At 41.5% G+C, this 25,808-nt stretch overlaps 1 protein-coding gene across 1 annotated transcript in view; it reads left to right on the top strand.

Annotated features, from left to right (window-relative positions):
• Positions 1–25,808, top strand: part of LOC124552329 (ectopic P granules protein 5 homolog) — a 358,669-nt gene that overhangs the window by 19,729 nt on the left and 313,132 nt on the right. The window contains exon 4 of the mRNA XM_047126600.1: positions 12,451–12,550. Coding sequence (XP_046982556.1) covers positions 12,451–12,550 — 100 coding nt within the window. The remainder of the gene's footprint in view (positions 1–12,450; positions 12,551–25,808) is intronic.

Genomic DNA, 25,808 nt, shown 5'->3' with positions numbered 1-25,808 from the left:
GACTGGAAAAAAGTACAGATGGCTCCTGTATGTAAGAAGGGTAAAAGAGCTGACTCATATAATTAAAAACCTATATCCTTAACACCAGTTTGCTGCAGAGTTCTTGAACAAATTCTGAGTTTGAATATAATAAATTTTCTTGAGACGGAAAAGCTTCTGTCCAAAGATATGCCAGCCTCAGAAAGGATGGCTCATATGAAATTCAGCTTGCACTGTACTCACACATACCCTAAAAACCATGGATGGAGGACAGCAGGCAGATTCTATGTTATTTGATTTCTGAAAAGCATTTGACACGGTACCGTACTGCAGATCGTTGATAAAGGATTACGTAATTGCATATATTTGAGTGGCTCAAAGACATTATAAGTGATAGAACCCATTATGTTGCCATTGACAGAGAATGTTCATCAGAGACAATGGTATCATCAGGAGTGCCCCAGGGAAATGTGATAAATGCTCTGATGGAGAGGGTGAGCAGCGACACACTTTTTTTTCCGCTCAACCGCTAAGGTCATTAGCATGCCTGTTTGCTGATGATGCTGTGGTGTACAGGAAGATGTCATCATTGAGTGATTGTTGGGGTATACAAGATGACTTGGAAGAAATGTGTAGTTGATGTGATGAATCACAGCTTGTTCTAAATCTAAAGAAAGATGTAAGTTAATGTAAATGAGTTGGAAAAACAACCTGTAACGTTTGAATACTGCATTAGTAGTGTGTGCAGCTTGACACTGTCACAGCGATTTAATATCTAAGCATAATGTGGCAAAGCAATATGAAATGGAATGACTACATCAGGTTTGTAGTCTGGAAGATGAATGCTTCACTCTGTTTTACCGGGAGAATTTTACGAAAGTGTAGCTTATATATAAAGGAGATGGCATATAGAATGGTAGTGTGACCCATTCTCAAGTACCGCTCGATGTTAGGGATCCCCACCAGGAAGAATTAAAGGAACACATCGAAGCAGTTCAGAGGTGTGCTGCTAGATTTCGATCAGCACGCAAGTATTATGGAAATGCTTTGTGAGCTCCAATAGGAATCCTTGGAGGGAGTAGGTCACTCTTTTTGTGAGGCACTGTTGTTGAAATTTAGAGGTCTGGGGTTGGAGGCTGACTACTGATCAATTCTTTTGCTGCAAATGTACATTTTGTGTAAGGACTAGGAAGCCTGTCTTGCTAGCTGCGCGGACTAACGCGCTGCTTTCCAAGTGGGAAGGCGTGCCGGTCCCCGGCACGAAATCGCTGGGTGTGCTGGCCAGCCTATGGATGGTTTTTAAGGCGGCTTTCCATCTACCTTGGCGAATGCGGGCTGGTTCCCCTTATTCCGCCTCAGTTACACTATGTCGGTGATTGCTGTGGAAACATTGTCTCTACATATGCGTACACCATAATTACTCCATCACGCAAACAATTGGGGTTACATTTTTCTGGTATGAGACATTCCCCGGGTGAGGCGTGGGGGGGGGGGGGGGGGGGGGTTCTGCACAATAACCCTGGGTTCAGTGTGGGGTGGCGGTGAGGTGGGTGGACTGCTGTGGCCTGTTGTGGGGTCGTGAACCACTGAGGGCTATGGCGGGACATAGCCTCTCCATCATTTCTAGGTCCTCTGTTCAATACACAATACACAAGGACCATGAAGATAACATAAAAGAATTTAGTGCTTGTACAGTGCTCTGTTTGCAAGTGGATCAGGAAAGGAAAATACTAGTAGTGGTAAGTGGTACCTTCTGCCATGCACCATGCAGTGGCTTGTGGAGTATGTATGTAGATATAGAAGGTGGGCGTTCTAGGTCAAGGTAGGCCACTGGTGGCAGAGTCCACAGTTGTCTTTCATGGAGTTACTCCACTGAGCTACAGTTATGGGTAGGATTGGTCCTGTAGATACAATCATCATGAGGGCTGCTCTAGTGCTGGTTGTTCCCACTGTATTCACTGTTTGTTGCCTAGATATCTGTGCTGTTTGCTCAATTTTGCCATTGGAGGAAAGGTGAAATGACAGACTAGGAAGGCGGTTTTTGCTGCTGGAGGAAATGATGAAAATTATCTCCATGAAATGGGGCCCATTACAGATACGGTGGTTCGAGGAAACCTTCAACAGCTTGAATCTGGATAAGCACGTTAATTGTGGTGGCATCCTTTGTGGTGGAGGCCATGCTGATCACCTATAGGTAATTAGAGTCCATGAATATCAGTCACTTAGACCCAGAAATGGGCCTACAAAGTACAAATGAATGCAGTCCCAGGGGTGACATGGTGGATGAAGATTCCTGATGCTGGGGTGCGAACAGGACAGATTTGCGCCGTGGCTTCTGTGTCCTTGTTTAAATCTGGCCAGTAAGTGTGTCATGGCACAAGGGCTTTCATCTGTGACATTCCCCTGTGCCCACAATGGAGTAATTCTTAAACCCTTGAAGCCACAGAATTGCTGGGTTCACGTTACAGTATCAGCCTCAGCTCCTATCAAAAGGACATTGTTGATGATGACAGACAGTGGTAAAGGGGTGAGCCCATGCCTGGTGTTCCAGATTAGTGTTCTTTGAAAAGTACGTGGGCCACCCATAAAGCACATAGTGTAAGACTGGTTCGCGGCAAGTGTCTGCAGCTGTTCTTGCAGCAGTAATTGGAAACTTGCCCAAGGTTTTTTTTTCCATTCCTCATCTATGTGGAAATATGAGATTTCCTGCAGGCCAAAGGCCAGGCCTGATTCCATAAGTAGACAAGATAGTGTCTGCATTTGTGTGTTGCACAGTGGGCTCATATTTAATGGTAACTGAGGAAAAGCGTCCAACACTGGAGGCACAGCTTTGTTCATTTTGGAAGACTAGAGGATGGTTCAAAAATCACTACTTAGTCCCAAATAGGTAAACATGGAATCTCTTAATGGCAAAGAAAGATGCTAAAGCTTTCTTTCTTATTTGTGATTAGTTCTATTGCGTGGGTATGAGTGTCTTTGATGCATAGGAAATTGGTAGCTCAGTACCATCATTGTTCCTGCAGACCAGAACTGCCCCAATGGCATATGGAGAGCCATCCGTGGACAGAATTAGTGGACATTGTGGCGAAAAGGCCACAAGGCAGGTTGGTAAGTGCAGCAGATGCTTCAGCTGTGTGAGAGCGCAACTGTCCACCTGTACCAAATGCCTTCTTTCTGCTACTGGTTTAGTGGACGCATGATGTGGATTGCTTGTGGAAGGAACTTTGAATAATTATTTCCTCTCCCCAAAAAAGCCTGCAGCTCCTGTAAGTTTTGGGGCAGCAGCGGAGAGTCAACAGCTGTAAACTTATGGTCAATGGGCTGAATCCCATCTATGTTGAGCAAATACCCAAGGTATTCCAGTTGTTCCTGGAAAAGCTGGCTCTTTAGCCCCATGTCATGTAACATAGTAAATAAGATGTGAATGTTTTGCAGATGCTCGTAATATGTTATTACAAGTAGGTATGGACATGATTAACTGTTCCAGATATTTCTGGAAGATTGCTGGAGCAGAAGAGATCCCAAAAAGCAAGTGTTTGTATTTGTGTAAGCCAAAGGGAGTGTTGATAACCACGATGCTATGTGACTCCTCATCCAGTGGTATATGCAGATATGTGTCAGAAAGACTGATCTTAGAAAAATAAAGTCCTTTTCTCTACATTTAAAGCAAGCTGCCATTTATCAAACCAACTAGAAATCGTGTCTGAGTCTTCTCATATATTCCAACACTCACTCATTGATGACAGTTTCCTGTACATCACAGTGTAAGTAGCAGACAGCTACAAATTAGTGTTCACCCTGAGTGTAAGATTATTTATGTATATAGATAATAAGAGTGGTCGTATCACACTTTTATGGGGCCTCCTGACAATAACCGTGTCTCTGATGAACACTTGCTGTTGAGTACAACTTACTGGGTTCCATTAAGTAAAAAGTCTTTGAGTCACTCATGTGTTTGGGGGAAATAAACTGTGGACCTTCATCAGCAATCTGCAGGGGGCACCATGTCAAAGCTTTTCAGAAATGTAGGAACATGGAATCCACCTATTGCTCTCTATCATTGGTTTATAGTCTATAATGTGAAAAAAGGGCATCCTGAGTTTCACACAAGCGATGTTTTCTAAATCTCTGTTGATTTTTGGACAGGAGCTTTTCTGTATGAGGCCCTGTCTTCAAGTTTTGGCTATCAAGTCAAGTAAAAAAAAAAAGGCACATAATTTTTTTTTTTTTTTTTTTTTTTTTTGGGTATGTTTCCTGGTACATATTGAAATCCCCACATCTCTGTACCACAGCACAACGCAATAGGAGCCAAAATATGATGGTGGAGCACATTGATAAAGTGGAGATTTCTTTTGGCTCCTGTAACTGTGTGAAACAATTAAAATCGCTCAAAAGAGGAAAGGCCACTGGACCTGATGGGATACCAGTTCGATTTTGCACAGAGTACACGAAGGAACTTGCCCCCCTTCTTGTAGCGGTGTACCGTAGGTCTCTAGAAGAGCGTAGCGTTCCAAAGGATTGGAAAAGGGCACAGGTCATCCCCGTTCACAAAGGGACGTCGAACAGATATGCAGAACTATAGACCTATATCTCTAACGTTGATCAGTTGTATAATTTTGGAACATGTATTATGTTCGAGTATAATGACTTTTCTGGAGACTAGAAATCTACTCTGTAGTAATCAGCATGGGTTTCGAAAAAGACGGTTGTGTGAAACCCAGATCGCGCTACGGTATGTTGATGATTTTCATTTATGGACCGTCTGACAGCAACTGAATAAAACACAATTTTAGTGCCATACGCGTTTCGCCTTTATTTTCTGCAAGGCATCATCAGTGGAAATACCAGCCACCAGAACTGTTTATAACCTATAGGCACAGTGACAAAAATGTAAATAAAATAGCTAACATATGTACATATTACAGGCCACTGATGATGCCTTGCAGAAAATAAAGGCGAAACGCGTATGGCACTAAAATTGTGTTTTATTCAGTTGCTGTCAGACGGTCCATAAGTGAAAATCATCAACATACCGTAGTATTACGCGCAACTGAGGAGGACAGGACCAAAAAATTGAAGATGCCAGATCGCGCTATTCGTCCACGAGACTCAGAGGGCCATAGACACGGGTTCACAGGTAGATGCCGTGTTTCTTGACTTCCGCAAGGCGTTCGATACAGTTCCCCACAGTCGTTTAATGAACAAAGTAAGAGCATATGGACTATCAGATCAATTGTGTGATTGGATTGAAGAGTTCCTAGATAACAGAACGCAGCATGTCATTCTCAATGGAGAGAAGTCTTCCGAAGTAAAAGTGATTTTAGGTGTGCCGCAGGGGAGTGTCATAGGACCGTTGCTATTCACAATATACATAAGTGACCTTGTGGGTGACATCGGAAGTTCACTGAGGCTTTTTGCAGATGATGCTGTGGTGTACCGATAGGTTGTAACAATGGAAAATTGTACTGAAATGCAGGAGGATCTGCAGCAGGGAATGGCAATTGAATCTCAATGTAGACAAGTGTAATGTGCTGCGAATACATAGAAAGATAGTTCCCTTATCATTTAGCTACAAAATAGCAGGTCAGCAACTGGAAGCAGTTAATTCCATAAATTATCAGGGAGTACGCATTAGGAGTGATTTAAAATGGAATGATCATATAAAGTTGATCGTCGGTAAAGCAGATGCCGGACTGAGATTCATTGGAAGAATCCTAAGGAAATGCAATCCGAAAACAAGGAAGTAGGTTGCAGTACGCTTGTTCGCCCACTGCTTGAATACTGCTCAGCAGTGTGGGATCCGTACCAGATAGGGTTGATAGAAGAGATAGAGAAGATCCAACGGAGAGCAGCGCACTTCGTTACAGGATCATTTAGTAATCGCGAAAGCGTTATGAGGATGATAGATAAACTCTAGTGGAAGACTCTGCAGGAGAGACGCTCAGTAGCTCGGTACGGGCTTTTGTCGAAGTTTCGAGAACATACCTTCACCGAGGAGTCAAGCAGTATATTGCTCCCTCCTACTTATATCTCGCGAAGAGACCATGAGGATAAAATCAGAGACATTAGAGCCCACACAGAAGCATACCGACAATCCTTCTTTCCACGAACAATACGAGACTGGAATAGAAGGAAGAACCGATAGAGGTACTCAGGGTACCCTCCGCCACACACCGTCAGGTGGCTTGCAGAGTATCGATGTAGATGTAGAGATGTAGATGCTTTGCTACTTTGACAAGGATATTTCAGTTTGTTGCAGAAGTGCAGGGATATAGCTGCACACAAACAAAAAAAAATAATTGTTTTATGATTTCCTTCCACAATTTGTGTTTTATGTCATTTAAATATTGTTATTGCACCATTGGAATTTCCCCATACTAGAATTCCATAGGTCAGATCAGAATGGAAGAAGACAAATTATGCATATAAGAAGAATGTTTTGCTGTTAACAGTCTCTCAGCTTGTGTGACAGATACACTTCAATCTGGCAAGACTTCATTCACAAAGACATACCCAGGTTACCCGAGTGACAGAACTATAGGATGCCTGTGGCAGTGTATCTCCTGCTCTAACAGCTGCAGAGTTACAATGTCAGCCAACTGCTCTGAAACTGCATGTGATCGTTTTCATCTTACCATCAACATGAAAAAGGAAACCAAAGGTATTAGCACAACCTGCTCCAGTTGCAACTCTTCCTGAGTTCAATATCACTATCTCAGACACAATATTGGAGCAGATTGATCTCTTCTAATATCTTGGAACATCTTGTCTAAACACTGTACCTGTGAACAGGGTGTTGATAAAAAGAACTGGAGCTGCCCACACAGCATTCAGATGGTTAATGTACGGAGTATTCATGAATAAAGACCAAAAGCTGGCATTCAGGAGGACGACGTTTCAGTCCCGCGTCCGCCCATCCTGATTTAGATTTTCCGTGATTTCCCTAAATCGGTCGAGGCAAATGCTGGAATGGTTCTTTTGAAAGGGCACGGCCGACTTCCTTCCCTGTCCTACCCTCATCCGATGAGTCAGATGACTTCATTATCTGGTCTCCTCCCCCAAACAACCCAACCTGACCAAAAGCTGTTATCAAACTCATGAGGTGCAGAGCGTACACACATTACTGTTGTGACGGCAAAAATGTGAACACTTCCACCAACAAAAAATGAGATTCATCTTGATTATTAACCTCTTAAGCCCTGAGGTATCGTGTATGATACCTCCAGTTCCATTTTTTTCTCGGGTGCATGTTCAACTGATTGTTTTCTGGCCTGTGGTATCATATACAATAGATATCACATGTGCCAAAACTCACTTGTTCATCTTACTGCCGACTATCAGGAGTTGGTAGCACTTACTGGAAACTTCGGGTTTTTCAAATGCACAGTACGTCTTTGTGAAACTAAAGTAAATGTTTGATACCTGATATGTATGTATTTATACCTATCTTGAGATAACAGTAAATGTAAGAAACATGTTTAATGTTTATGGCCAGTTTTTTTTATAATAGAGTAACTTGAAATTGCACGATTTTATGGATAATTGTCCTGTTTAAGTCACAAGGTATCATACATGATACCATCCATAAATAATCCGCTATGGTTTCAAAGGTGTAGTAGCGGTCTTTCATTGTTAACTGTCATGAACACAAAGCAGTTACCACAAAAGAACACTCTTGTAGCTTGAATATGGGCTCGGGACTGATGAGGTTGAGTGGGAGGCCTATGTGACCGTGGTCTAGGGGTAGCGTCTTTGATTCATAATCAAAACGTATTCGGTCCCGGGTTTGATCCCCGCCACTGCCTAAATTATGATAAATAATCAGCATTGGCGGCCGAAGACTTCCGGCATAAGAAGTCAGCCTCATTCTGCCAACGGCCTTGTCAAAGAGGGCGGAGGAGCGGATAGAGGTTCAGGGCACTCTCTTGTCCTAGGGTTGGGAAATTGCCCCTAAAGGCGGAAGAATCAGCAATGATCAATGACATGAGGACGCAGAAGGCAATGGAAACCACTGCATTAAAGACATGTAACGTGTATCCACAGGACATGTGGCCTGTAATTGAAGAAGTGTCATGATGATCTCTCCATTGGCAAAAGACTCCGGAATAGTCCCCCATTCGGATCTCTGGGAGGGGACTGCCAAGGGGGAGGTTACCATGAGAAAAAGATTGAATAATCTACGAAAGGATAACGTTCTACGAGTCGGGGCGTGGAATGTCAGAAGCTTGAATGTGGTAGGGAAACTAGAAAATCTGAAAACGGAAATGCAAAGGCTCAATCTAGATATAGTAGGGGTCAGTGAAGTGAAGTGGAAGGAAGACAAGGATTTCTGGTCAGACGAGTATCGGGTAATATCAACAGCAGCAGAAAATGGTATAACAGGTGTAGGATTCATTATGAATAGGAAGGTAGGGCAGAGGGTGTGTTATTGTGAACAGTTCAGTGACCGGGTTGTTTTAATCATAATCGACAGCAGACCAACACCGACAACGATAGTTCAGGTATACATGCCGACGTCGCAAGCTGAAGATGAACAGGTAGAGAAAGTGTATGAGGATATTGAAAGGGTAATGCAGTATGTAAAGGGGGACGAAAATCTAATAGTCATGGGCGACTGGAATGCAGTTGTAGGGGAAGGGGTAGAAGAAAAGGTTACAGGAGAATATGGGCTTGGGACAAGGAATGAAAGAGGAGAAAGACTAATTGTGTTCTGTAACAAGTTTCAGCTAGTAATAGCGAATACCCTGTTCAAGAATCACAAGAGGAGGAGGTATACTTGGAAAAGGCCAGGAGATACGGGAAGATTTCAATTAGATTACATCGTGGTCAGACAGAGATTCCGAAATCAGATACTGGACTGTAAGGCGTACCCAGGAGCAGATATAGACTCAGATCACAATATAGTAGTGATGAAGAGTAGGCTGAAGTTCAAGACATTAGTCAGGAAGAATTAATACGCAAAGAAGTGGGATACGGAAGTACTAAGGAATGACGAGATACGTTTGAAGTTCTCTAACGCTATAGATTCAGCAATAAGGAATAGCGCAGTAGGCAGTGCAGTTGAAGAGGAATGGACATCACAGAAGTTGGAAAGGAAAACATAGGTACAAAGAAGGTAGCTGCGAAGAAACCATGGGTAACAGAAGAAATACTTCAGTTGATTGATGAAAGGAGGAAGTACAAACATGTTTTGGAAAAATCAGGAATACAGAAATACAAGTCGCTGAGGAATGAAATAAATAGGAAGTGCAGGGAAGCTAAGACGAAATGGCTGCAGGAAAAATGTGAAGACATCGAAAAAGATATGATTGTTGGAAGGACAGACTCAGCATACAGGAAAGTCAAAACAATCTTTGGTGACATTAAGAGCAACGGTGGTAACATTAAGAGTGCAACGGGAATTCCACTGTTAAATGCAGAGGAGAGAGCAGATAGGTGGAAAGAATACATTGAAAGCCTCTATGAGGGTGAAGATTTGTCTGAAGTGATAGAAGAAGAAACAGGAGTCGATTTAGAAGAGATAGGGGATCCAGTTTTAGAATCGGAATTTAAAAGAGCTTTGGAGGACTTAACGGTCAAATAAGGCAGATGGGATAGATAACATTCCATCAGAATTTCTAAAATCATTGGGGGAAGTGGCAACAAAACAACTATTCACGTTGGTGTGTAGAGTATATGAGTCTGGCGACATACCATCTGACTTTCCGAAAAGCATCATCCACACAATTCCGAAGACGGCAAGAGCTGACAAATGCGAGAATTATCGCACAATCAGCTTAACATCTCATGCATCGAAGCTGCTTACAAGAATAGTATACAGAAGAATGGAAAAGAAAATTGAGAATGCGCTAGGTGACGATCAGTTTGGCTTTAGGAAAAGTAAAGGGACGAGAGAGGCAATTCTGACGTTACGGCTAATAATGGAAGCAAGGCTAAAGAAAAATCAAGACACTTTCATAGGATTTGTCGACCTGGAAAAAGCGTTCGACAATATAAAATGGTTCAAGCTGTTCGAGATTCTGAAAAAAGTAGGGGTAAGCTATAGGGAGAGATGGGTCATATACAATATGTACAACAACCAAGAGGGAATAATAAGAGTGGATGATGAAGAACGAAGTGCTCGTATTAAGAAGGGTCTAAGACAAGGCTGTAGCGTTTCGTCCCTACTCTTCAATCTGTACATCGAGGAAGCAATGATGGAAATAAAAGAAAGGTTCAGGAGTGGAATTAAAATACAAGGTGAAAGGATATCAATGATACGATTCGCTGATGACATTGCTATCCTGAGTGAAAATGAAGAAGAATTAAATGATCTGCTGAACGGAATTAACAGTCTGATGAGTACACAGTATGGTTTGAGAGTAAATCGGAGAAAGACGAAGGTAATGAGAAGTAGCAGAAATGAGAACAGTGAGAAACTTAACATCAGGATTGATGGTCACGAAGTCAATGAAGTTAAGGAATTCTGCTACCTAGGCAGTAAAATAACCAATGACGGACGGAGCAAGGAGGACATCAAAAGCAGATTCGCTATGGCAAAGAAGGCATTTCTGGGCAAGAGAAGTCTACTAATATCAAATACCAGCCTTAATTTGAGGAAGAAATTTGTGAGGATGCACGTCTGGAGTACAGCATTGTATGGTAGTGAATCATGGACTGTGGGAAAACCGGAACAGAAGAGAATCGAAGCATTTGAGATGTGGTGCTATAGGCGAATGTTGAAAATTAGGTGGACTGATAAGGTAAGGAATGAGGAGGTTCTACGCAGAATCGGAGAGGAAAGGACTATGTGGAAAACACTGATAATGAGAAGGGACAGGATGATAGGACATCTGCTAAGACATGAGGGAATGACTTCCATGGTACTAGAGGGAGCTGTAGAGGGCAAAAACTGTAGAGGAAGACAGAGATTGGAATACGTCAAGCAAATAATTGAGGACGTAGGTTGCAAGTGCTACTCTGAGATGAAGAGGTTAACACAGGAAAGGTATTCGTGGCGGGCTGCATCAAACCAGTCAGTAGACTGATGACAAAAAATGTGTTGGGAAAGCGTATCTAAACAGCCTTGATGTAACCATTGTCACTTGTCAACTGAGATGGTTAGGTCATCTTCAACATGTGATTGATACCATGTCAAATCGTTTATGGTGAACTCTGCTCTGGCAGTGGACCTCATGGATCCCCTTTTAAGCCCTTTAAGGACCAGGTGAAAGACATCTTGAAGACAGTTTGTATAAATACACAAACATAGGTGGCATGTGCTGTGGTTTGCTTACTGTGGAGCAACACTGCATCCACCATTGTCAACTCGTTTGAAGGAGAACGCTGCAAATGTGAAGAGGATAAATGACAAACTGAGAATGCTTGTAAGCCACTTCCCTTACTATTTAGTGATTTATTGTTGATTATTCCTTGCTACTGTCTGGCTGGTATGAAAATTAGGCAATGGACAGTCATATGTAGCCAGTTTTTAGAGGGTGAACTTACTTCCAGTGTACATGCACAGATATCAAAAATTCTGACTGTGAGCCTGCAGTGTGTGCCCTATCTAGTCTTCCCCACTGTTCAATAATCCATTCTCTTCCAAAATATTGTAATAATAATGATATGTGAATACTTCTGTTTGACTGAGTTATTTTATTCCACTTTGAATTCAAGTAACACGTTCCTACTAGTTCATATTGCATTCACTCTACAATTATAGTCATTCATCTATCACGAGCTTGTACAGGTTTACCATTGCCAAGTTCTTACTGTACAATAACCTTTTCATTAAATAACAATTCCCAGGTATGGAATTAATCCTGAGTTTCAAACCTCTCACTTTGCTCACATGCATATGTGTCCTACTCGCGTGATGGTCCTGGTGGGACAAACTTTCGTGTCTCCACAAAATACTTAACTTTTATGTGCAATCACAGGAAGTGTGGGCACTTGAGATGAGTGCTGCAAGCGTGCTGTGGCTCGACTAACTCACTCCTATGCTCCAAACGATCTCCAGGAGCCAATCTTTCTCTTCTAGAACTATTGGGCATCCCCATCAGTGATGCCACTGTGCTGTAGCAAAGAAGCGTAAGGGTACATTCAATCCTTCAAGTGTAGGATTGGTATCTGTATCCTTATGTGCTCCGTGTGTTGAATCCCCATCCTCTCCGACGATTTAGTGTGATTTGTGTGGGCACTTGTTGTATTCCGTGACTGGTCTATTCGGTCATTGAAAAAAAGTCGTAAGCTGAGTCGAGATGCTCACACTGTGCAGTCGGAAGCTATGCATGGAGTCGCATCCAACAATGACTGTGATGACATAACCCGAGAGAGCATAAGGCACACTTTGTCCTTGCGAATGTCCTGTGTAGGTCTTTGGTCAGTACAAAACTGCGAAAGTTTTACTGACTTATTGTGCTGTTTTCAGGCATTTAATCTGAACATATGTCTCCAGTTTACATGACAGTTCATTGTACTGTGTTACAGTGACCACCAGCAGCACCTGTGGATTGTGGAGACGACTTCAGTAACAGAATCCGGGGAGTGCCAGGATGGAAATCCGGTCTCAGCAACTCACGAGTACAAGGTGAGGGCTGCTTGTATATACCTGATGATTATCATGTAGGAAGTTAGTTCAGAATTATGTGCCAGTTGCACATAACAATGATTGACAAATCATGTCATGCATGGATAGTAGCATTAACTCGTCTTGTGAAATTTCCCTTAGCTGTTGATGCACTCTGTTTCATGTATCTCGGAATCTCATAGTGTGATGTTCTGGAATAATATGCTAGAAACAGATTCTGTAAATGATAGTGCCAAATGATATAGACCACACAATAGATAAATTTGAATTGCCTTCTCCCACTTTATTAGCACTATAACATCATTGATGTCCAGTTCCAGTTTTACAGATCACAGTTACAAGGGTAAAGAGATGCACATTTCTTCCTTTGTCAATACATTTGGAAGAGAAATAAGCTAGGCATTAATTCGTGACACAATATTTGTTGAATTTTACAGCAGCATAATTTGCAGCGTCAGGAATGTGAAATCACAACACCCGTGGTACAATGTGCAGTACAGTCACAAAAATTAATTACATTGTCCAATAAATAGTGTCTGTGAAATATTAGCACTTTGAGGTTACATGTTTACAATTGCACACGAGATTTTACAGTGCCAAGATATCATGTGGTTGCAGACTCTTTACACACAAAGGTGTGGCATGTATGATCTCGGGGCACAGACTTTTTGATGCTGAGGTGTTACTTGTTCGGTACTTTCCTCACCCTGACATAGTTGTTGCACAGTTGCGAACCGGTCAAGTCTTTCACCTTAACTGACATAGTTTTTGCGTGTACAAATTATAAAGACAGACCGGTGAATTTGGGGATGGGTGTTTTTGAAAGTACTTAATGTTTTGAAATCAGCTACAATAGATTTTGCTGTTTTGTATGGGCTGTGTCTTTGCTGTTATATGTGGTTTGTGAAAAATATTAAAGATTAGTAAATTATAAAACCATATGGACCATTGTTATGCTATTTTGTATGAGCTATGTCTTTGCTGTTATATCTGGTTTATGAAAAACGTTAAAAGATTAGTAAATTATAATACCATATAGCACACTATTATGCTTCCGCATTCAGAAATCTCCTACTTACAAGTCTAGCATCCCTCTTGAATATTATCTTTTATGACTCTAAATTAGTCAGAATCTTATTTAGTGTCTTAATTAATTAGTGCAATGTGTCATCTAATCCAGAAAAATATAGGAAGTAGACATTGCCAAAGGGGCAATCTAATGGGCATTGGGGCAAAATAGGCAGTCAAAAATATGAGTGTCTGAACTTTCAATTTCTGCTATCTCATAAGTTAATTAGTTTCAGGTAATTTAAACTATGTTTTCAGAAAGAGTGAAATGTCTACTTTTCAGTGAGTCATAACAGCACTTCATATTCTGTCTATTAGTTCAAAGTCTTTTCCCCATTACTTACTATAGTCTGAGTTTCAGTTAACTGTAACTTTTAATTAACTGAGCTTTTAATGAAACTAATTGTGTCATTGGAATCAGGACGATAAATGCAAATAATTTATCTATAAAGTCAATTGAAATTTTGCATAAATGACAGTTTGACACATTTCTGTACATATTAGCGATTGCATGCGCAACTGCATTAGATATAAAATAAAAAAAAATTGTTACTCATAGGAGTGGATGGAGGAGTTTCCATCTTCATGCATCTCAGCGTGCTTTAATCTTTCTTCTATATTTACATCTAAATTTACTTGCATACTCTGCAAACCACTGTGAAGTGCATGGCAGTGGGTACTTCCCGTTGCAGCAGTTATTAGCGCTTCTTCCCCTTCCACTCACATATGGAGTGCAAAAAGGATGATTGTTTACATGCCTTTGGGTCTGCTGTAATTAGTCTAATCTTGTCCTTGCAATGTTAGAGTGCTGTAGTACGACGGTCTTTCAAATATGGACTGGAAATTAAATCTGGCAGCCGTGGTAGTGGATGGAAATGGCCGCAGCTTTGACAGGTTGGTGATGAGGATGTCTGAAATAGCATTGTGATGCTGCAGTTAGGCACTGCGATGCTGCAACCACTCGAGTCAGGTCACCATGAAGGAGTTATAGGTACACGAGTCTGTTGTACGGTACATAATTGTCAAGTTTCTCCTGAAAGAAGGCATCAGACGTGCAGAAATTTTGAGGAAGCTCTATGCACAGTTCGGGGAAGAAACCTTTTCAAAGATCCAAGTGCACAAATTGCATAAGGCATTTGTGCCAGGCCAAGTAGCTGTGGGAAACGTATCCCAGCAAAGACGACCATGGATGACATCACACCAGACAACATTTGTGCCGTAAAGGACCTTATTGTGGAAGACTGGTGTGTAAATCTTGCCAAAATTGCTTCAATAGTAGGAATAAGGTATGGAAGTGCTCAAGGCATTGTCACCGATGATGATTCTTCTGCACAATAAGGCAATGCTCCACTCTGGTGCTTTGAGTGACAAATTAGATGAAGTTCTTTGGGCAGCTGTGGAACATCCTACATACAGTCTAGATTCATCACCCTGTCATTACCACATGTTTGGACCGCTGAAAGAACAACTTGGAGGACACTGGATTGAAGACAGTGTAGCTTTAAAGGAGTTCATAAGCAAGTGCCACTCCATTTTCTTTGAGGACAGCATCCAAAAATTGCTAATTCGATGGGAAGAATGTGTAGCAAAGTCAGAAAACTGTAAAAATAAGGTGGGTGTATTTTTGTTTTGGTTGATTCATCAAAGATTTAAAAAAAAAAAAAAAATTCCAGTTCATATTTGACCTCCTCTCTTATATTCTTAGTTTCATAATTTAAAGCTGGGATATTTTGTGTCTCTCTTCAGGCATCTACCCATAGGTCGAACAAACAGTGACTATTTGTGCTGCCCTTTTTTTGTATACTTTCATTATCCACTGTTAGTCACATTTGTTACTGGTCCCACAAACTTGATCTCAAGGCAGTGTGTTAAATGGGTGTGCTGATAATGTACCCAGACAGCTGTAAAATCTGACCAGTGGTTCCATTTATAAATGTGAACTGTGACTCTCAAAATTGTTTTCCTATAAATTCTAGAGATCGATTGATTTTTATGAAGTAGTTATTTTTTGCTACTTTTGCATCCACTTTACCAGTCAGATCATCTGGAAGGATGTGAGGCCTTCCACTTCTCTGTATCATGGGAAATTACAAACAGCCTGCTTTAAACTTGGGGAACAGTTACTTCGTTATTAACAATAGCTTTTCTATATTTAATTAGCCTATAATTTTAACTACACCACGCATATTGTTTATTTTAGTCTCTCTGTCTGTCTCTATACAGATATTTGTGCCACTGACAATGTTTATGCTTATTTAGTCTCACGGCCCCATAAACTGTGGTATGTTTTGGCCTCATCAAGTAGGCTCTTTCACAGCATTCCCATGATCCAAGTACCTGAAGATCCCTGGCCACCTGGCCTCTCTATCTTATTTCTGGTCTGCCTAAAGGTCTTTGGGTTTCTTCTCTGATGCTTTTCCCAATCTTGCTCCTCTCCATCTTCTATAGACATGGCCAGCCCATCTCAGTCCTGTTGTCTTGGCTTCCACAACTATTTGCTGAGCTGTCTAATTTTCACTGTTTCCCCTCCCACCCCTGTTACATACAATGCACTTAGATTTTCACCATTGTTAGCTTGTGCGTAATGTTTCAGTTGTAATCTCTGTCTTTCATACTATCCTGTCTTCCACCTTTAAGCTCTCAGGTTTTTAAATCTAGTCCGGTGCAGTTCCCAGCAATCTGTCTTCCCTTCTCAACCCTACTGTAAGTCTCCCCTGACCCGGGGCACTGGGTGACTTTTCTAAACTGTATCCCTCCTCTTAAATCTCTCCAGTCCTTTTCCTCCACCCCTCTTTTTTCCCCTTCAACTCTTCTGCCAGGAGAAGGAGCCACTGGCTCCAAAAGCTGGTAAAAGTTAAACTTTTTTGTGTGCGTGTTCTCCTGCTGCCACCCAGTGAGTAGATGTTTTTTTTATCTATCCATTTACATTATATTGTCAATAATTGATTATTCTCTTTGTATGGTTACCTATTCACCATATTTCAGCCTCTTATGACAATACTGATCCAATTATATATCCCTCCTTAGGTTCCTCTTAAAAAAAATTTTAGATGACAATAATTTCTCAAGTGGATATAATGCCCTGGATACTGCTTTGATTCTTGCTTCTATTTTTTGTTTCTCCTCATTTCTGTTATTTACTACAGCCCCCAGATATTTAAACTCCTCTGCCTCTTCAAACACATAGCTATCAGTCTAGACAGTTTCCTGTGGGCTTCTTTATCAAGATTATTTTTTGTAATGTACTTTAAATGTAATTTCGTTCTCTTTTTGAAATAACTTTCTTACCAGTATTTTCAGATGACCTAGATTTTCAGTGATTGATGCTGCATCTGCAGAAATCAGTACATTAAACAAGGAGACTCCAAGAAGGAATATCAACAATGTAGGAAAATATAGATTGCTATACCAATTGACAGGAATGGGCGAAAGAAATACAGTAGAAGAAGAATGGGATGAAGTAGTGAAGGCAGCAGATGATCAAGTAGGTAAAAAGACGAGGGCTGGTAGAAATCCTTGGGTAACAGAAGAAATATTGAATTTAATTGATGAAAGGAGAACATATAAAAATGCAGTAAATGAAGCAGGCAAAAAGGAATACAAACGTCTCAAAAATGAGATCGACAGGAAGTGCAAAATGGCTAAGCAGGGATGGCTAGAGGACAAATGTAGGGATGTAGAGGCTTATCTCACTAGGGGTAAGATAGATACTGCCTACAGGAAAATTAAAGAGACCTTTGGAGAAAAGAGAACCACTTGTATGAATATCAAGAGCTCAGATGGAAACCCAGTTCTAAGCAAAGAAGGGAAAGGAGAAAGGTGGAAGGAGTATATAGAGGGTCTGTACAAGGGTGATGTACTTGAGGACAATATTATGGAAATGGAAGAGGATGTAGATGAAGATGAAATAGGAGATACGATACTGCGTGAAGAGTTTGACAGAGCACTGAAAGACCTGAGTCGAAACAAGGCCCTGGGAGTAGACAACATCCCATTAGAACTACTGACGGCCTTGGGAGAGCCAGTCATGACAAAACTCTACCATCTGGTGAGCAAGATGTATGAGACAGGCGAAATACCCTCAGACTTCAAGAAGAATATAATAATTCCAATCCCAAAGAAAGCAGGTGTTGACAGATGTGAAAATTACCGAACTATTAGTTTAATAAGTCACAGCTGCAAAATATTAATGCGAATTCTTTACAGACGAATGGAAAAACTGGTAGAAGTCGACCTCGGGGAAGATGAGTTTGGATTCTGTAGAAACGTTGGAACACGTGAGGCAATACTGACCTTACACCTTATCTTAGAAGAAAGATTAAGGAAGGTGGCAGGGGTAAAATACAGGGAGCGAAAGGCTATTTACAATTTATACAGAAACCAGATAGCAGTTATTAGAGTCGAGGGACATGAAAGGGAAGCAGTGGTTGGGAAGGGAGTGAAACAGGGTTGTAGCCAATCCCCGATGTTATTCAATCTGTATATTGAGCAAGCAGTGAAGGAAACAAACGAAAAATTCTGAGTAGGTATTAAAATTCGTGGAGAAGAAATAAAAACATTGAGCTTTGCCGGTGACATTGTAATTCTGTCAGAGACAGCAAGGACTTGGAAGAGCAGTTGAACAGAATGGATAGTGTCCTGAAAGTAAGATATAAGATTAACATCAACAAAAGCAAAACGACGATAATGGAATGTAGTCGAATTAAGTCGGGTGATGCTGAGGGAATTAGATTGGGAAATGAGGCACTTAAAGTAGTAAAGGAGCTTTGCTATTTGGGGAGCAAAATAACTGATGATGGTCGAAGTAGAGTGGATTTAAAATGTAGACTGAAAATGGCAAGGAAAGCGTTTCTGAAGAAGAAAAATTTGTTAACATTGAGTATAGATTTAAGTGTCAGGAAGCCGTTTCTGAATGTATTTGTATGTAGCCATGTATGGAAGTGAAACATGGACGATAAATAGTTTGGACAAGAAGAGAGTAGAAGCTTTCGAAATGTGGTGCTACAGAAGAATGCTGAAGATTAGATGGGTAGATCACATAACTAATGAAGAGGTTTTGAATAGAATAGGGGAGAAGAGGAGTTTGTGACACAACTTGACAAGAAGAAGGGACCGGTTGGTAGGGCATGTTCTGAGGCATCAAGGGATCACAAATTTAGCATTGGAGGGCAGCGTGGAGGGTAAAAATCGTAGAGGGAGACCAAGAGATGAATACGCTAAGCAGATTCAGAAGGATGTAGTTTGGAGTAAGTACTGGGAGATGAAGAAGCTTGCACAGGATAGAGTAGCATGGAGAGCTGCATCAAACCAGTCTGAGGACTGAAGACCACAACAACAACATATTCAATCTCATTCCTCACTCCTGTTTTTATGCCAAAAGCCATTGAGTATGCTTTACGTAACCATATGATGATTTTATTACAGCGGTTACTGAAGTTTCACATATTGCTCTTTTGGTAACCAAGTGTTTTTTGATCATCATGTGCCTACCTACAGTTTTATTCCACACTTCACATGTGTTTTGGAGCAGCCAGTTTGTTATTTAGCAAAGGCAGATTTTGTTCCCTTGTTCTGTGATAACCGTAAGATATCCAAACTATTTTATTTTTTGCATTTCACTCATTCTTGTTTCTATGTAGTTGGGTAATTTTTTCGTGGTTTCTGAAACGAGGCAATTTTTGCTGCCTGAGGAGACTGCTGATCTTCATCTCGGATTAGATTAGAAAAGTTAGTGTCTCAGTCCTATAATGTTGATCACCAGTTTTGCCTACATGATGCTGCTACATTTTTAGTTTTCATGGTGTCTGCAGAGCCAAATGCAATTTTCTGTTTTAATAAAATATTATGTGACCAAGACACCAACTTTTTTTATACTCTCTCTTTGGTTTGTCATGATGTTTGCCTCCTTTACAGTTCATATTGTGTGTTGTGATTTGTTTGAAATTATTAATAGTTTTGACATGGACCAACATCATTCTTTTTTGTTTTGCCCTGGGAAAACTAGGTGGGGAGATAAAAAATAATTGTTACTTTGAAAATGACATATATCAAAATGTACAAAAATAAACTTTATTTGGTGGCAAAGGATGAAGCTGTATTTTTGCAGTTCATTTAAAATAACAGCCAAATTTGATACTCTTTTTACTGTTACAGCACTTCGCAAAAGTTGTTGTGGGTAGTGAAGTAATCAGTTATTGTTCATGAATGTTTTAAGGGTAAAATACATTTTCTAAAGTAACACAAGATTCACTAGTAGTCACCAAATTGGTTTACGAATAAAGAACAAAACGTTTTGTCTGAAATTTCTAAACTTTCACATGATGTGAGAGTTTAGAAGACAGCTGTCCAGGTTTACCAAGATTACCAGAAAATTTTCGATAGACAGTGTAGTGTAACATGGGTTATCTGTGAGAATGACATATGTTCACATTCTTGAAAAATAGTGGTGTCTTTTACAAACATTTTATGTAGTGGGAACAATCCACTGTGCACACCCCGATCTATGATTTGTGCAGATGTTGCTTATGCAGTGCTGTAAAATAGCAGGGGCAAGGTGCTGCGAGGTGAGGACAGTAGCATTTGCTCTACGTGGACTTTCATACTTTGGTGATGCCCCTTGAAGGTTTCATGAATACCTCAGAGAAAATGGGCATACTACAGTGTAAATGCCCAAGACAAATGAAGATTGCAAATCTTAGCTCTTAAGTCAAGTCTGACCAGTCGCACTGATCTACGTGTTTAAGCTTATGAATTACTGATATTTGGACCTGTCTTCACAACCGATGTAAATAATTGGAACAATGTGGAAGATTATCATTGAAAATGTTTTCGTCATTCAATAGTTAGAAGTAGACACACTGTTACAGCATCACCCTGTGTGGATACGAATCCAAGAAGAATAATTTTGTGCAGGGCTGTGATATGGATTAGCCAGACTACAAGAACAAAAACTAAGACACCCGTGTTAAAAGAAGAAAAATCAGAGGTAACGTAGACCACATCTCACGGACAGATCCGGCCTGTAGCATTCCCTACTTACGATGCTACAGCCAAATCACCATGCGCATGCCTCCCCCCCATCCCCCTTCCCCCCCCCCCCCCCCCCCACACACACACACACACACACACAAGCAGATAGGAACACAGTGATAAATGCCTGGCCATGCCTTTCGTCAAGAGTGTTTTCCTGAGACAATGGGAATGGCAGGCAATGCAATTGGGATTCACTTTGCAGCTGAGACAATGCCTTATACACTCCTGGAAATTGAAATAAGAACACCGTGAATTCATTGTCCCAGGAAGGGGAAACTTTATTGACACATTCCTGGGGTCAGATACATCACATGATCACACTGACAGAACCACAGGCACATAGACACAGGCAACAGAGCATGCACAATGTCGGCACTAGTACAGTCTATATCCACCTTTCGCAGCAATGCAGACTGCTATTCTCCCATGGAGACGATCGTAGAGATGCTAGATGTAGTCCTGTGGAACGGCTTGCCATGCCATTTCCACCTGGCGCCTCAGTTGGACCAGCGTTCGTGCTGAACGTGCAGACCGCGTGAGACGACGCTTCATCCAGTCCCAAACATGCTCAATGGGGGACAGATCCGGAGATCTTGCTGGCCAGGGTGGTTGACTTACACCTTCTAGAGCACGTTGGGTGGCACGGGATACATGCGGACGTGCATTGTCCTGTTGGAACAGCAAGTTCCCTTGCCGGTCTAGGAATGGTAGAACGATGGGTTCGACGACGGTTTGGATGTACCGTGCACTATTCAGTGTCCCCTCGACGATCACCAGTGGTGTACGGCCAGTGTAGCAGATCGCTCCCCACACCATGATGCCGGGTGTTGGCCCTGTGTGCCTCGGTCGTATGCAGTCCTGATTGTGGCGCTCACCTGCACGGCGCCAAACACGCATACGACCATCATTGGCACCAAGGCAGAAGCGACTCTCATCGCTGAAGACGACACGTCTCCATTCGTCCCTCCATTCACGCCTGTCGCGACACCACTGGAGGCGGGCTGCACGATGTTGGGGCGTGAGCGGAAGACGGCCTAACGGTGTGCGGGACCGTAGCCCAGCTTCATGGAGACGGTTGCGAATGGTCCTCGCCGATACCCCAGGAGCAACAGTGTCCCTAATTTGCTGGGAAGTGGCAGTGCGGTCCCCTACGGCACTGCGTAGGATCCTACGGTCTTGGCGTGCGTCGCTGTGGTCCGGTCCCAGGCCGACGGGCACGTGCACCTTCCGCCGACCACTGGCGACAACATCGATGTACTGTGGAGACCTCACGCCCCACGTGTTGAGCAATTCGGCGGTACGTCCACCCGGCCTCCCGCATGCCCACTACACGCCCTCGCTCAAAGTCCGTCAACTGCACATACGGTTCACGTCCACGCTGTCGCGGCATGCTACCAGTGTTAAAGACTGCGATGGAGCTCCGTATGCCACGGCAAACTGGCTGACACTGACGGCGGCGGTGCACAAATGCTGCGCAGCTAGCGCCATTCGACGGCCAACACCGCGGTTCCTGGTGTGTCCGCTGTGCCGTGCGTGTGATCATTGCTTGTACAGCCCTCTCGCAGTGTCCGGAGCAAGTATGGTGGGTCTGACACACCGGTGTCAATGTGTTCTTTTTTCCATTTCCAGGAGTGTATAAATTCCGAGAGGAGTCCAGACATAAATTACAGTTAGAGCCACTCCAATGAAGACTTTGCCCTCCAAGTTACTTCATCATCATTAAAATTTCAGTCAAGCATTGGTGTCGACAATACTTCAGGGTGATGATTCAGTGTAACAAATTTCACTTAGAAGAGTGTTGTATATGATCATCTGTGGTTTCAAGTTGAAACTGGGCACCAATAAAATTGATGCATTCCTTCTGTCTAAAATTTCCAGAAAAGCATTGATTGAAAGTAAAAAGTAAGAAAATTGTGAACTGTAAAACTGTTTTATTCATAATGCAACACACTTTAAGTTAATGGTAGTGTCCTGACACTAAATACTCTGCCCATTGTTTCTGTTTTGCATTTTCTTTTATTCTTTGTTTTTTGTTTTCCATACACCTTGTTTGGGTAATTTCTCGTATTAAATTTTCTCAAACCAAGCAAAATAATCTGCAAAAATAAATTATTTTAGGTCTAACAACAAAAGGATTAAGATACAAAGGACTTACAGACACTGGCTGCAAGTGGACATTGATTAAAGTCAATGGGGAAAGTTGAAAATTTGTACTGGACTGGGATTCGAACCCAGTGTTGATTTCAATCAAATCCCACCATCCTTAGAGAGAGAGAGAGAGAGAGAGAGAGAGAGAGAGAGAGAGAGAGAGAGAGAGAGAGACAGAGACAGAGATTAACCTTTCATGGTTAAAACACATTTTACGTGTGGAATTTCCTGGCATTTTAAAACTGTATGCTGGAGTGAGACCTTAACCTGGGACTTCTGATTTTTGTGGACAAGTGATCTACTGACCGATCTATCCAAGCTTCACTCACAACCCACCCTCACAACTTTACTTCCAGTAGTACCCCCCATCTAATTTTATACATATTTGAAAAATAAAAAGATGAAAACTTCGTGATGACTATTATAATTTCACTTAAAAAAACTGAGTGATTTTGAATATCAATGAGGTGGGCACATGTATCCATGAACAATGTTCTCATTGGAACCTAAAGTTTTCAGAGTTACATTTTAGTTAGTAGAGAGAGATCATTAGGATAGTAAATATGGAAAAAAGTATAACAAGTCAGTACCAAAACACACACATTCTCATGACAGTGAAAAATATGAAATATTGCATACAAATTATCAATATAAACTTTGAAGATGGATTTAACATATCACAAACCAGTATTTTTTACATTCCATGATGTTTCCTGTGGCCTGTATGTTCCACTTGCCCAGAATTTCATCATGGAAAGCTTGAATCAGTTTAACAGAGTATTCAAGGCAGCCAAAATGTTTTATGACCTTCCCATAGCTTCTCTGGACACTATATCAAAGGCCTTTTCTAGGTCATAGGCTTATGTTAGGAGGAGATGAGGTACTAGCAGAAGTAAAGTTGTGAGGATGGATCGTGAATTGTGCTTGGGCAGCTTAGTCGGTGGAACACTTGTCTGCGAAAGGCAAAGGTCCCGAATTATAATTCTGGTCCAGCACATAGTTCTAATCTGCCGGGAAGTTTCGTATCAGCACACAGTCAGTGGTAGGGAGATAATTTCATTCAAGGGTTATGTTATTCCCTGCACTTCCCCTGCAGTTGTCGTATTGTAATGGATTTCGGAGATGTGTTATTTTCTACCGGTTTTGTCGATACCAAATCTAATGAGGGAAGTTGTAAATGTTTTTTTATATTTTTGTCAGAATATTTTTTTTGTGAATTGTAATTTGCCTAATGTTATGCTAATTTGCTTATATGTTTGAGAGTGACAGCATATTGATTAATATTAGTAGATGTGATGAAGAATATCAAAGAGACTGGTTACAAGTGGAAGCTTGTGTGTTGTGTGAAATATCTTTGACGCTGGAGTCATCTTTGACCATAGTCAGTCGGCAGTGAACTCTTGCTGTGTGTGACAGTGGAACACTGTGCAGGTCGCTGTTATAATAATTTGAAAGTGAACAGGAAAAATCAATTATGTTACTACTTTTTTTATATAAACATCAGGAAGGAACCACATTCAAAGAAATGGTATTTGAAGCACCAAAAATGAGGCAAACGCATTGAACCAGGTCATTTCTGCAGCCAACGAAACACCATTGTGGAATCATACTTTCACTAGACGACTCAAGCCAACACAGAAAAGTCAAATATCATCTTATAAACATTTCACAGAAAAGTGAGTACCGTCACGAAATATGCTAAATTCAAGTATATAAAATAATGAGCATATTTCAGTTTACGGAATATCATATCAATAGTTCCTCTGGAGTGGCAAAATCTGCACTGCGATTCAGGAAGTACAGTCTCAGAAAGAGTCTGGAGGCAATTCAACAGAATTATAACAAAAATTCTACCAGCCACATAGAGCAAGGACATGCAACAGTAGTTGCTGCAAATGCTTTGGTCACCTTTTTGTCAGTTGGTACCTTACAGGTTTCCCACATGAGAAGAAACAGGGACAACCATCTGGTTTTTAGAGCAAGCCACCACTTTGAGTGCTCTCGAGGGGGATGCTGTCAGATCCGGGTGCCTTTCTTGGTTTCATGCTATCTAGAGCCTTGCTGAATTCATGAAACGTTGGTGAGACTGCCATACGAGGTTGTGTTGGATGTTGTGGAACACATTCGAGAAAGTCGTCAGCATCAGTACAACTACAGTTTAAGGGTGTTGAACTGATTCAGGCTTTTCATGATGACATGTCTGGGCAAGTGCTATACCAGAAGGAAACATCTACATCTACATCTACATCTACATACATACTCTGCAATCCACCATATGGTGCGTGGCGGAGGATACCTCGTACTACAACTAGCATCTTCTCTCCCTGTTCCACTCCCAAACAGAACGAGGGAAAAACGACCACCTATATGCCTCTGTACGAGCCATAATCTCTCTTATCTTATCTTTGTGGTCTTTCTGCGAAATGTATGTTGGCGGCAGTAAAATTGTACTGCAGTCAGTCTCAAATGCTGGTTCTCTAAATTTCCTCAGTAGCGATTGACAAAAAGAACGTCTCCTTTCCTCCAGAGACTCCCATCCGAGTTCCTGAAGCATTTCCGTAACACTCGCATGATGATCAAACCTACCAGAACAAACAAATTCCCCATTACTAATGGCCTCAAACAAGGATGTGTCCTTGCATCATCATTGTTTGCTCTATACCTAGCAGTGATGCTTTATGACACATTATCTGTAAACAGTGTGGGAGTGGAACTCAAATATGTATTTGACAGAGGCCTTTTTAATCAGTCTAAACTGCACTCTAAACGGTTCACAAGTCTCACTCAGGTAACAGATGACAGTGCTTCTCCAGCTCTCACACCTGCAGCTGTCTGTAAATAGTTTCAGTACTGAATATAAATTGTTTGGCCTGACCATCAGGATCTAAGAAACAAAGGTACTAACACAGCCAACTGCTGGAATTGCCTTTCTGGATCTCAATATCTCTACTTACATTACACCTTTGGCACAAGTAGATCACTTCCTCTAACTCGGAAGTATATTATCAAC

The sequence above is a fragment of the Schistocerca americana genome, chromosome 10 (assembly GCF_021461395.2).
Source record: "Schistocerca americana isolate TAMUIC-IGC-003095 chromosome 10, iqSchAmer2.1, whole genome shotgun sequence".
Taxonomy (NCBI): domain Eukaryota; kingdom Metazoa; phylum Arthropoda; class Insecta; order Orthoptera; family Acrididae; genus Schistocerca; species Schistocerca americana.
Note: the sequence above shows the minus strand (reverse complement) of the source record. Positions and strands in the feature narration are given on the sequence as shown.